The sequence below is a fragment of the Pipra filicauda genome, unplaced genomic scaffold, assembly GCF_003945595.2.
Source record: "Pipra filicauda isolate LSUMZ 115617 unplaced genomic scaffold, ASM394559v2 scaffold47_size6085603_pilon, whole genome shotgun sequence".
In the NCBI taxonomy this organism is placed as follows: Eukaryota; Metazoa; Chordata; class Aves; order Passeriformes; family Pipridae; genus Pipra; species Pipra filicauda.
The window spans coordinates 3,553,707-3,567,943 of NW_024104620.1; the positions used below are offsets into that span (position 1 = coordinate 3,553,707).

A 14,237-nucleotide genomic window follows, 5' to 3' on the forward strand; every position below is an offset into this window, starting at 1 on the left:
AGTCTCGGAGCAACCTGGTCTAGTGGAAGGTGTCCCTGCTCATGGCAGGGAGTTGGAAGGAGATGGTCTTTAAAGTCCCTTCCAACCCAAGACATTTTAGGATTCTATGGCTCTAAGATAAATCCCTCAAAAACTCCAGTGTGTCAAAGGGGAGGGACCAAAAGCATTGATTGTGACGTGGTTTTCTTCAAAAGCACTAAAATGTTCAGATGAACCCTGTACATGCAGTCAGGCAAAAATACTCCTCTGATTTTTTTTCCCTTCCCACCCCAGTCATTATGAATCTGGCTAATGAAAAATTCATCCTGATCCCAAATGCAGTCAGACATATCTTGCAGGACACTGCTCATTTATGAAACACCTGATTACTGAAATACAAGACAAACACTGTGCAGAACACAGAACAGACTGGTCTGCTGTGTCTTTTATAGAGGTTGGAAATACATAATCTTCATGGACTAGTTCAAGTCTCAAGACTGAAGTCAGCATTGACCAACTCATAGTCCATCTTTTTTCACCTTCATTTTGGGGATAACATCACGGCAAACATCTGCAGCTGCCTGGCACTACTCCTGTATTGTTTAACCAACCATTCTATGAATTTAGCAAACTCCTCTTATATTTCAGTGGTGTTTTGACAGTCATTTCACAACTAAATGTCTTTCTGGAAAATCAAAAAAAAAAACAAATCAAGCAACCACCCTACACACCCTTTTTTTCATTTCCAGTCTCAGCCATTTAATAATGACCAATTTATACCTAGTGGATGTTGCAAGGATTATCCTGGAACTTAAATAATTCCTCCTCTTTCATGGCATTTATCCTCTGACTGTATTTATAAAGATTAACACATATCCCCTTCTCAACCTTTATTTTGCTAGGACAAGTGAACCATACTCTTTTAATCTGCTCTCATAATACAGATTCTCCTAATCATCCTAGCAGCAATTCTCTACACCTGTTTCACAGTTTAAATTAATCTTTCTTGAACATGGGTGACCAGAACAACATACAATTTTTTCAGTGCTTTACACAGAGACGTCAATCTGTATATTTTAAAATATCTTTTCTATTGTGTATGAGCCTCACACATGCTTTTTTTGTACATATTTGGTATGGTGCAGCTATTTATCTAGACTAAATGTCTGCTATAGTCATACAGACTGGGCCACCACTTAGCACACAAAAGTGACCAAGGGAAGGAAGATCTGCTTACTTTCTTCTCTGTTTAACATCTATGAGAACCATCAGCTGGAGACAAAAAATGCTTGAGGGTTTAAAGGAGAACATGGCTGTGAATAGTGTGGGGCTTTTTGAGAGGAAAAGTCATAGAATTGAAGACACATAACCCTGTCACAGAGCATCCATGAGGAGTGTTCTGCCACGGAGAGGGGAATATACCTAAAATCAAAGCCATCCTGGAGAAATTAAATCAGGAGTCTCTTCAACTGGTGCAGAACCAACACAAAGAGACCTGTGATTTCTAGACAAAAAGAGCTGATGAGGAAGGGCAGTTGGAAAGATGAGGGTTCTGGTATGATGGTGAGACATCACACACCATTAACCAGATGATCTTTCAGGTCCCTTCCAACCCAAGCCTTAGTTCCATGGCTGGTTGGGCACTAATGAAAACAGGACCAATGTGGTTTGATGATAAGTCCCTGGGTTATGGGGGGGGCAAGAAGTACATTCAGCAGGTCAAAGCTGGACAAAGTCTAGTTATCTGCAAGCCTGACCTGAGCACTACTCAGGAGTGCAATTTTATGAGGAGTCCCCTGTAAAATTTTCCACGGATTGGATGATTTAACTTGATATCTAATTTATTCTTTCTGGCTGCTGTTAGTGCCTATAACATTGCTTGAAAAACAGACTGAACATAATGGTATCTTCTTTTACGATATCCAAAACTACTCTGCCGCAAATACGGATTTCTCAACACAAAATGCTCCACTGCTAAAAAAGGCAATGCAATCCCAAGATCTTTTCTCCTACATACTTGAGGAAAACCTGGACCTGTTGGAGTGAGTACAGAGGAAGCCATGAAGATACTCAGAGGGCTGGACCCCTCTGCTGTGGTATGGACAGGCTGGGAGAGCTGGGGGTGTTCATCTTGGAGAAGAGAAGGCTCTGGGGAGACCTCAGAGCCCCTTCCAGTGCTTAAAGGGGCTCCAGAAGAGCTGAAGAGGGACTTTGTACAAGGGCCTGGGGTGACAGGACAAGGTGAGGGTGGCAAAACACTGGCACAGGTTGCCCAGAGAAGCTGTGGTTGCTCCATCCCTGGAAGTGTCCAAAGCCAGGTTGGACAGGGCTTGGAGTAACCTGGGCTAGTGGAAGGTGTCCCTGCCCATGGCAGGGGGTGGAACGAGATGGTCTTTAAGGTCCTTCCAACTCAAACCATTCCAGGATTCTATGAAAAAATGCTGGGAAAGCAGTACTGGACTTGGATCTCCCACAGGTGTTCAACAATCATCCCTATTACTTGCTGTTTGCAAGCCCAAAGCTCCGATGAACCCTCATTACCATTTGGACACACATCTTTTCCACAGCAAAGCAGAACAGCCTCTACCTTAAAAGCACTTCTGGCACGTTTATGTTAGGATTTTCATATTTTTAAATGTATGCTATCTGAATTATTTAAAGGGAAGAAGAGGAGGATTATTTCATCTGGGAGTCACAACTGAGCAGGGGGAATGTCCAAAATATAAAATATTAAGTATTTGGAAATGCAAAAAAAACCCCAAAAAACACAACAGAAACCTAACCAGATAAAAACATTCCTTGTACAACAAAGAAATTATCTGTGATTTGGCAAAATTAAAAATCATTTAACTTCATCCCATTTGGTTATGTATAAATAAAACATCTGTGTTAAGCTGTTCTCACACATTACATAAAGGTCATCTCCATAGGACTGGAGAGCTACGCTTCAAGTTTCCTCTTCAAACTGTGATTTTATGTATTCCATCATGTAATTTTGTTCTCTTAGTCTCTATTCTCTAAAATTCCTATAGAACATGTTCATATCTTCTCCACTGGCTCTTCCATCTGACAGTACCTCTGACTGTAACTGGAATGGGCTGTCTGCAGTCTAGCACACAATAGTGCTCAAAGCACATCCAACCCACTTACACTTGTAGTTTCCTATTTAATAACAATTTTCAAAGGGACTCACTCCACTGTTCTTTTAAAAGGTCCTGTTTGTTTGGGGTTTGGTTGTTCTGGTTTTTTTCCTTCCAAACTAATACTGCATACAAGAAGTGTGGCTTTTTCTAAAGGTATTGCCATTCCCCCATGACTAGCAACAGATTCCTTCATTCTCCTAAAAATGATTTCTGAGAACATTTTGTATTCTTAGTGAAGAATTTCTAAAAACTCAGATATCACTTCCTACTCTTTACATTTTTTGCAATTTTTAGCACATTACCTACTTTCTTTTCCATTGTATTACAAGTACCCAGAATATTTAAACAATATGGTTCTGTCACTGCCTCATGTAGCAACTAAGAAATAATATGCCCAACACAACTGCCTCCCTCTCTGTTACAATTCTGTAAGCATGAAATCCCTTTAAAGAAAAAAAACAAAGAAATCCACCTTCACTTCTATGCAATATTCATGAATTCCATAATAAAAAAATATGGAATTGTTCAATCTTTGAAGGGCAGTATTTTGAAATGCAAAATCCAGCAGGGACAGCCTTGTCTATAAAAACCATCTTTCACACATGCAAAGGATTTAAGTCTGTACCTTTGTATGGATTGGAAGAGAATTGGAAGGGAATTTTGTGCCACCTCTTTTCGCCCATACTAACACTGTACTCCCACTGAGTGCCAAGTGCCCTCAGCTCCCACTGACTGCAGTGAAAATGAGGGTATTTAGCACTTTGCAGGATCCTACCATTAATCAATAACCTTTTTCCACTTTGAACAGAAGAAATAAAAAAAAACCAACCAAAAAAAAACACTAAAAGCTCCACAGTTTTAAGTCTGCTGTTACAATTTTAACCAATTAAATTTAAAATTCGTGATTCTTATTACAGCAATTTGATACAAACTCTGAAAGTATTTCACGTCTGAACCATCCTGTACAGGGTTGATATTTAACCTGATACCAGCCCTCAGGAGAAAGGCTTTGTGTTGTGAAAGAAGAGAAGGAACAGAGGAGAACTGAGGTAGGAAGGTGGAGAAAGACCTTTGATTGTGCTTTTAAAAATGTAACATAAAATCATATTAAATTGATCAACAATTTTACTACTCTGAAAATCAAAGTAAAAATATATTATTGGTTTAATTCAGAGTAAGTACAGTTGAATGACTGTATTGCAGATCAAATCCCAGGAGTCTGAAGAGAGTCATCCACACCAGTTGCTGATGAAGGTGTCATTTTCATCTCTTCTCCCATGACATCCCTCAACTCCAAATGCTCACCCTTATTACAGCAAGGTAGGCTATTCTCTTCCCAAGTTGCAGAGGAATTATTATGCATGGAAGTGCATAATAATCCAGTCCAGTCGTGACTCTACCACTGACTTCCCACATGAATATGCACGAATCAATTAAACCCCTGAATGCATCAATTTCCTTCTCGAGTAGTAATGATAATAATAATAATAGCTGCCCATTGTATAGGGCACTGCACGTAATATTTTTAATGCCTGTTAATGAAATGTGCTATTAATTATTAGGATGTGGTTTGTTTTTGAAAGCCGAGTTACCAGCACGTCTCAAGTTTGTATTCAAAGTGACACAACTTGAATATCTTCTAAAAAACTGCCTATGGGAAAGTATTATGGAAAATCCTCCTTAAAAAGCAAATGGTATTTAAATCATTATAAGAACTTTTAGCTTTTACCAGTTCTGCTGCAGGGAAATTTGCAGCTAAGGGGTTAATCAGATTAGATGGGAGTGGTTATAGGCTCAGTGCCACAGGTTTTGCCCTTTGTGGCTTCTCACATCCCAGACTTGGAAAATATGAGCTGTGATACTGAGAAAGGTAAGAAGCCAGCACAGCCCCATAGTGATAAATGAGTTTGCATCATCTGTCATTAGAACTTCCTGCCAACAGGGTCATTCCCTATTAAATTACCACTTGTCAATGTTTAAAATACTGATTGATAAATGACTGTGCCAAAACTGATAACACGACAGCTTTTATTTTCTAATATTCTTGGTTACCACATTCTGCTACTTCAAGATACAGATATAGTAGGGTTTTTTTTTTCAAGTACTTTAGTGAAAGACAATTTAATCTAATACAAAACTAACAGGTACTGTATAATGATTGGTCCTGATATACATTACATACTATTCTTCTTGCCAAAATAAACCTACTGGTGATTTAGCGATATGGGTAGATCCAAGTTTCACATTTCATCAAATGCTAGTAATCTGTTTTATCAATATAAACTGCATTTTAATGAAAAAATTCTTTTCTTCAGTACACTTCACTTTTAATTCCCCAGAGTATGATAATTCGTTCACGCTGTAGAACAAGAATGTTTTACAAGACCTTAACTCTCCAGAGAAATTTCTCTGTAAATACAAAAAGCAAGTTTTATGGGAATGTGTTGTATGCAACATGAGCAGTACCCAACATAATAAAAAACTAGGTTGCACAGAGAATTCTGCTTAAGTATCCTTGTGAGCTATTGTGAGCCTAAATGGTTATTATGATAGTGTTTAGTGGAATACCTATACGACAGATAAAAGAGAGTCAGTAAAACTACTTTTGTCCCTGAATAGATAAAAAGAAATTACTTTTTAGCAAGTTTTGCAGAATGAATACATCCCAGCAGACCCTTCAGCCAGGCCCTTCTCTAGGAGGGCATTCTCAGTCTGCTGCTGCTGCAGAGGTCTGGGGATACATATTTTGGGGGTTAAACTGGCATACTCTGCCTGGAAGATGGAGCTGAGGTAACAGCTTCTCTTCCATGATCCAGAGAGAGAAAAGAAACTTCTGAATGACCTCCAAGGGCATGTGTGGAAGAAGCACCACGTAAGAAAGCACCTCTGAATATGGATGTTTGAGGCATCCTTCATTCGACGGCCCAAAGCCTCACGGCAGGTGCAGCTTCCTGCAGGTAGCACCTATCCCACAGGTGCAGGAGGCAACCAACCTGCTGCCAAAGGCTCCAGAATGGAAAGTCTCCATTTTATGCCCTCACACTGCACTTTCCTCACAGTGGGTGCCGTGTCCCAGATCCTCAGGGCATCCCTCATTCTCGTTGTGTAACTCTTGGTGTGCCAACACCGACCCTCAGATCCCGCCTGAGGCAGGTGAGGAGGAAAGACATTCAGGGGAGTAATTTCCATCAGCCGGTTTTTCAGCAGCGAGCCCCAAGGTAGGAGCAGTCTATTGGCATTATCTAATTATGCCAATGACCCATAAACCATGGTGGAAGGGAGGCTGTGCCGACCAGAGAGGGCACAGTGCTCCATGGAGGTGCCTGAGCCACCACCAAAGGCAGCAGCGACCCCCAGAACCACAATCACTGTCATTAGCAGAGCACTCCACCTAAGCTAATGCATGCAATTTCAGTAGAAGGCTAATTAGCCAAAAACTGCTCTTCTAAGGTGTACTGCTTCCCAGATGCAAGATAGTTCACTACAGCTCATGTGAGCATCTCTCCGTGCAACGTAGACATGTCCCCAGTGCCCACCTATAGCTCTGGGCTCTTATGGATTCCAGTCTCTCCTTGCTTATCGACATCTGCATTTTTCCAGCACAGCTAAGCTAAGTTCAGTCCTGCAAACCTGGCCCAAGTGATGCAATTTTTTAAATTTTTTCAAAACAAGCTCTCCCACATGTGACAGTCACGTTTCTGTACAAGAAATACTGTCAACATCTTTTAAAAACTTCTGCTTTAGTCAGGAACTCCCTTGACTGGCCCTAGAATACTCTCCAATCTGGAAAATTCTGCCTCTCTCACATTATAACTAAAAGAACATAAACCCAAATTGTTTAAAATGTCCTGTTAACTGTACTAAGTTATAAAAAGCAAATGAAGAAGTAAGTCTGAAATCTATAATGCTACTTCAAAATGTGTAATGCAGATAGTACAAGATACCCACCAACAAGTTTCACTTAAAAAAGTGCTATTTTTATTTTCTGCTGTAATCCTCATTCTCTCATGTTTCTTTGATATTATTCCACCTTAGTCCAATGTGAATTTTGAGCTCTTAGGAACATTACCTCATTCTTGCTTATAAAAACATCTTCCTTTTCTACCACAACTTGATGATGATAATAAAGATATACTACAATCAGAGGAACGGTAATAATAACCAAAATCTAAATTACAATTTTCATTGGAATGAATTCCAAAGAGCACATAATTTGACCCCACTTTGCCGACTGCCACAGACAATATGGGTACAGATGGGATGAGAGAATTCATATAACATCATAGAATGGTTTAGGCTGGAAGGGACCTTAAAGATCATCCAGTTCCAACTCCCTGCTATAGACCTTTCACTAGACCAGGATAGTGGATATCCCAATACCAACAAAGACCTTGCAGAAGTATTCCAGAGGGCTCTGCTGGCACATGGAGAAGCGAGTATCAAAGATAACATCAGTCAAAAGGGAATTGTCTTACTAGACCATCATTTTCCAGTTCAAAAGTGGAAACAGATTATATCAAAATAGACTCTATTGATTGTACAATAAAAAAGAATAGGATTTTATTTATGTTACAATTGAAAATATACTAAAATTAAGTCAATGTCAACATAAGTGTGAATTATGATGTATTTAACTCACTGTGCTATAAAACCCCAGTCTGATACACAGCGCATATGGCACAGAAGATCAGCCACTGATCTCCATCCCTTGCAACACCAATGCACTGTGGAGGGACAGCCTTAACTTGGAGGGGTCTTTTGTCTCCGAGCTTAAAAACACCTTAATATTTATTTCTACATAATATACTTCACCAGAAGGTACAAAGAGCAGAATTTGAATCAGAAATTATATCGGGTGAGTATATACAGAGTAATTGTGGCACCACGGGATGCATTATGGAAGCTGGTTGTTGTCAGAACCAGAAAACAGGAGGATTAAATCAGTAAATATCTTATTCTGCTAAATCCTGAAATCCTTTCATCTCTTCTCATTGTCAGATAAGGACCACAGTCTGGTGGTTTGCTCTGGGAAACACCAACATGTGCTCTTATGACAAGTATTTATTGAAAAGAAGATTCTTTATAAAAAAGCATCAATAACTTCCTCTCGGAAATAGAAAAGCAGTGGTTAGATGCCCATCTGAAATATTTAAGTACACATTACACATATATAGTGGTACTTCTAAGGGTATTCACAAGTGTTTCCTATGGTATCCATCATTATACTTCCCCTCTTGAGTGATCACTGACTATGCTGCTTGTGCTGTTTGTGTGCCCATCACCTACAGTAATTATATTAAAAGGTAGATATTTTACAGGATTAACTCCTGTGACATGATCCTTTATTACACCGGCTTTGATCAAGGCTCAGATATATTTTATTTTGCCCTACAACTGCAATATTAATCTAAAATAATCTAAAAAAGCTCACATTGCATGCGTGAGGGTGATTTCTTAGATCACCTCTCCCTCCCAAATCCAAATGTAGATTATGTTTCAGACACAAATGCACCCTGAGACATTCACACGCAAAATAAAAGAGGTCAAAATAAAAAAATAAAAAAACTCCACCCTGGTTATTTTGCCTTCAGAATTTTTAAATATTTTCCCAACATCTCAGCAAAATTATGCATTTTAAAAAGACTGCAGGCACTGAAATGATTGTCAGTCATGCAAATAATCACTTACTTACACTGTATGAGTTTGGTTTGGATAAAGCAAATTACCATTTGAAAATAACTTGAAAAACACTCTGGGCTAAGAGCTAGCTTTATAAATTTTAGCTTGGCCACAATTTTTCTTAACCTTTTTTTCCTCAATCTCCATTCAGTCACCATATTAATACAATCTAAATTAAAAAAACTGCATTGAATTGCCACAGGTGCATTCAACTTTATGTAAAACACGTAAAGAAATAGTAAATAGAGGCTGCAGCTGAAGGTCAAAACCTAAAGAACTTCAAAGTTAAGCAGAAGCAGCCCTTTCTTCTCCTTTTTTTTACCCAAGGATGATACTGGGCTTTGTCTAAACACCTCAGATCTTACATCTAGAATTAGCTGTTGAATAAAATATACACTAGAAATAATAGGGCTGTCATTAATCTATATTTCTAATTACTCTGCTGTGAAAGTTTTACAGTCATGCAGTTGTTTATGAGCACCTTAATTTTGTCCATCCTGTTGAAAAGAGGTTTTTGATGTAAGTCCAGCAACCACAGTAAAAGCAGGAAAGGTGCCCTGCTTTGTGAGATGGGATTTAATTCAAGAGCAGGACACTAGACAAGCTCACAGGAAGATGTGAGATCTTCCCACTGTAGCAGTTTGGGTAGCAGGCTAATGATTTTACCCACCTAATCACCTCCTGCTTTGGACAAACGATCACTGTGTGTATGACTTCAGCCTAATTTGTCAGATCTCGTCTGACCCCATCTGCCAGGGCTGACAAGTCCAAAAGAGCTGATTTAATATATGAGACAGGGTTATCATAACTTCATCTCCAAAACCAAGCTTGGGCCACATGACTTCCTAAGGTATGCCAAAACCACGAGACCCTCTGAAATTGGCTCGATATCAAATATGCTGAGCACCCACAGCATTCCCTCGCGCCTGAAAAACCTGGTCTCTGAGAAGGAATAGCAGATCCTCAAAGATACACAGGTACTGCTCTTCGCTGCCAGCCAAGTCCCAAAGGAATACTGGAAGATTTTAACCCACTTCTCAAAAGTAGAGGTTTAAAGATTTAACTTTAGACGTTGATGCCTAAATGATTTGCATCAGTGTTTTAGAATACGAAGTTTTCCAAGACACTGAAACTCAAGCCTTGCAGTGTGAACCTCAGCGAGTGCACGACCTCGGCTCCTGCACTAAAAATTTCTCTACCTCAAACTACCACAGATGTATATTTAGCCTTTGAAATAACTGTAAGTACAGGCTGGTCAGGGACAAAGATTTCAAGTGTGGCCAGAACTTTCTATCAGATCAAAAGCCAGGCTCTTGCAAAGTCATTACAGTGCTTTCCATCTTTATTTCAGTAAAAAAATGCACCCAGCTTGGTGTTGGTTGTAAGAGTATAATCAAATTGCAGAATCATACTCTATTTAGTGCTGGTCCCATTGAAGCAAAGTTCCTGTTCGGTGGGAGGAGAGTCCCTTATAAGAGGAAAAACAATTGTGCCAGGTTTAATCAAAAGTGAAAGGGATCCAGAGAATGTTCCCTTTGAGCCACATAACCCACCGCTAATTTCAAGATGGGCTCTGAAACGAGGGTAATAAAAAACGTCCTTCAGAGTAACCAAGGAGGAGTGAAGAGCAACTCTGGCTGCAGCTAATGCCAACATCTGCAAGTCTGCTCCCTGCCACAGGAACGCTTTCTGCCTACCTGGAAAGCCATAAAAGAGGTAGGGGAGGGAGGAGGGAATAAAATCCCACCGCAACACCACTGAGGGAAATATCACTCCTTGGCTACAGGCTTATCATTTTTACTGTTCTCCAGCATTTCTCTCTCCTCCTTGACCTCCCCTGCACAAATATATACAGAGCCGAGGAGCAGGAACTCCTTAAAGACTAAAACAAGTGGGAAATCACTAAAACAAGTGGGAAATCACTCATCCTGAACGATGCAAGTTTGCTCGACAGGCACCGAGGACAGGCTTGGCTGCCTGAATAGCCCCTGATTATTGAAATACATTTATCAATTAGGGGGTTTTGCATATTATCAAACTCTTTCATTAACGATGCTTTAGCTGATTAGTCAGAACGTCACCATAAATACAGAGTTTTGACAGGCTGGAGGCAATTTATGACGTGGAAAATGTACTGACCTGCTCACATCAGGAAACCTGACTGGAAAATAAAGAACTTGGCACTTCGGTCTGATTATTTTTTCCAAATCCTTAGGTCTGTGGTCAGGAATCAGCTTCATAAATTTTCCAATGGACGTAAGAAATGATTCCATATTAAAAGCAGAGTTGAACACCACAACATCAGCAACCAAACTGTAAAAAGTGGTGAAGATTAATGAACATACTGTTGCCACAAAAGGAACAGAATTATTTTACATGTAGTGAAAATAGAATATATTTTCTTATAAACAAGCAAAAGGTGCAAATGAATACTAATCAAAATCAGCCTTTGCATGTGAATTAGGGGTAGCACATGTACCTTAACCAGAAATATCTTGATTTCTGTCTATTTAGCCTTTGAAAAAAATGTTTAACCTTTTTTAACTAATAATAAATTACTATTTTTAATGTAAAGGAGAACACCTTATTCTTGCTGTGGATTTTTAGTCATAAAATGGGAAGAACAGTATTACTGTCATACTTCTGAAAAGCATTATAAACAGGTAAGACTTGTTGTAACCTGACTTTTGGAGAATTAAACTCAGAAGAAAAGGAAAATTCCTTAGAAATATTCCTGCGTAATGAAGGACAACTTATGTTTGGTTACCCTACCTTCAACTGCCCATGTGTGTCAGGTAGCAGGATACTAGAGAAATGGGAGTGTTATTTTAACCTCTGTGGATATAATCCTGATTAGAAGGATATTCATTATATATATATATATATATATGTAAAAAATAAAAAATATATAGCATACAGTACCAAAAAAAAGTTTTAAAATGTTACATTAATATGCTCAATTTGACATATTAATGTAATGTTTTGTTTTTACTGCTGTGCTTTAAAATCGACCAGATCAATCATTTTAAGATGTAGTTTAATGACAACATAGGGCTTATTTCTCCACTTAGAGTCAGTCTGGAGAAAACAAGAAGCTACCAAAAACCTGAAATATCTGGAAATTTATCCTGGCAGTGCTGCCAGAATCTGAGCTACACCAACATACAGGCAACACTAACAGAGGTAAGAAATGCTTTATGGCCAGTTGGTTTTCTCAATATGTTATATATTGTAATACAGACCCATGGGTCATAAGATACATGGAGGACATGTGTTCATAAGTCACCAGGGTGGTGAAAAGTATATTTGAGGTGAGAGGCTGTCATTCATCCTCACTGCATCTCTCTGCTGTCTGGTCAAGAAAGAGAACTGACACTGCTCACCAAAACAGCAGGAGTCAGCAGGAAAAGCAAAAAAAACCCAACATTAGAGAGAGAAATAATCCTTTTCAAGCAGGCTGTGGGAGCTGAAACGCTTTCTGGCATCCCATCCTCTTCCCCACCTACGGTTTTTAACCCCTCAGTGCCTCAGTTTGGCACAAAAGTCATCTTTTCTGCACTGATTTACAGATGACATGAGGCAGTGCAGGAGCCCTGCACGTTTCTTTGCTGCTCTCTGACACGTAGCAAAGGCTCCAACATCATCATCTCAGCTTCTCTTGTGCATGAAGTCTTATCTGCCCTAACTTTTTCCTGCAGGCTCTGCAAATCGGTGGCAAATTAGAAAGATTACCTCTTTAAAAACATCAGGGACAAAACCCAGAATTCTCCTTCTTAGTGATCCAAAGCTTGGTGATATTAATGATCACCAAGCTGAAGATTCAAAGTCCTGTAACTTTAATTGTCTCCGAAACCTCTGCACAATACTGGAAAGATACATTTTTGCTTTCTACCACATATGGAAGATGGGAAGATGGCATCTCTTTGCAGATGTGGAGTAAGGAACAGCACAGAGGAGATGGCTTCTATCTTCTCTTAAACTGGGGTTTCTGCAGCAACAGAAATGGGAGGTGAATATTATATAATTTCATGGAGAAGCTATTGGAGGCTGCAGGAGGTACAATGGAGAATCTATTGCCCCATCCCTGGAAGTTGTTCAAGTCCAGGTTGAAAAGGGCTTGGAGCAACCTGGTCTAGTGGAAGGTGTCCCTGCCCAAAATGGGGGCTTGGAACGAGATGAGCCTGAGGGTTCTTTCCAATCCAAACCATTCCATGATTCTACGAGCTGTAAAAGTCATCTTTTTTTTTTTTTTAATAAGAGAAGGTACTTAAAACTGCATATTTTGAAGATGTTTGTCAGTTTACAACACATGCATGAAAAATAACTGTCATAATAAAGCAAAATATATATACAAAAAAAAAATATTCCTTGCCTGGTGCTGAAAAACACTTCTTTTTGTTAGAACATCTGAAAATGGCTGCTACTGTTTTCAAAAGATCTTTCACTCCACTTTCTTACTTTACAGCTCAGTAAGTGAAACATGTTGCAAATGCTGTGGCAGAAGCAGTTGCAGAATGGCCAGAGCATACACAGATCATTATTTGAGAAATTTCAACATCAACTGGCTTAGATTATAAACATGCAAAAGCTTAACTTTAACTTAAAATGCTCAATCCCCATTCTTAATAATTCTCCTACCAACAGAGAGGTGAGACAGACCACGGAAATGAATTTATTTCAGTTTAAAACAAGTGAGTTTTGCTGTTTCACTTAGGTCTGTGCAGTGCCTAACCACAAAGCTTTTCAGTGGTGCTGTTATTAACTTCTTTCATTAACTCAGATTCGAGAAATACATTTGTTTTTAGCAACAATAAAGGACCGCAGCCTTTAAAACGTCTGGGTATTTTAGCACTGCACAATTTCTGAATACTAGATGAAAGAAATATAAGGATTTATCTGGTATGTTTACTGCCCTCTCTTCACATGAAAAGTGCCGCAGTACATTTTAATTTCTGTTTATTTCCCTAAAACCCTCTCTGTAATTTCAGCTGGATGCAGTAAAAGCTATGGCCAAGCAAAGAGCTGAGTAGCTGCAGCTTTGTGAAGCATTTGTGAAACAAAGCATCACTTACAGCCAAGGCACAGGTTAAAATCCTCACCAGCAATGGGCACACCATGGCAGCATCGGTGGACTTTATGCAACAAACTGAGATGACTTTTTAGAGTACATTGTTTCTGTCACAGCATTTTTATCAACCTCTCCTCAGGACTCTGCTGGTACCTCAGTTTGCTACAGGGTCATTGTTTACAGAATCATAGAACGGCCTGGGTGGGAAGGGACCTCAAAGACCATCTCATTCCACTCCCCTGCCATGGGCAGGGACACCTTCCACTAGACCAGGTTGCTCCAAGCCCTGTCCAACCTGGCCTTGAGCACTTCCAGGGATGGGGCACCACAGCTTCTCTGGGCAACCTGTGCCAGGGCCTCACCACCCT

The 14,237-nt window shown here is 39.5% G+C and overlaps 1 protein-coding gene across 3 annotated transcripts in view; it reads right to left on the reverse strand.

The window, feature by feature from the left end:
* Nucleotides 1–14,237, reverse strand: part of GTDC1 (glycosyltransferase like domain containing 1) — a 180,178-nt gene that overhangs the window by 75,929 nt on the left and 90,012 nt on the right. For all 3 annotated transcript variants that reach the window (XM_027731207.2, XM_027731209.2, XM_039386325.1), the window contains one exon: nucleotides 10,941–11,114. In XM_027731207.2, coding sequence (XP_027587008.2) covers nucleotides 10,941–11,114 — 174 coding nt within the window. The remainder of the gene's footprint in view (nucleotides 1–10,940; nucleotides 11,115–14,237) is intronic.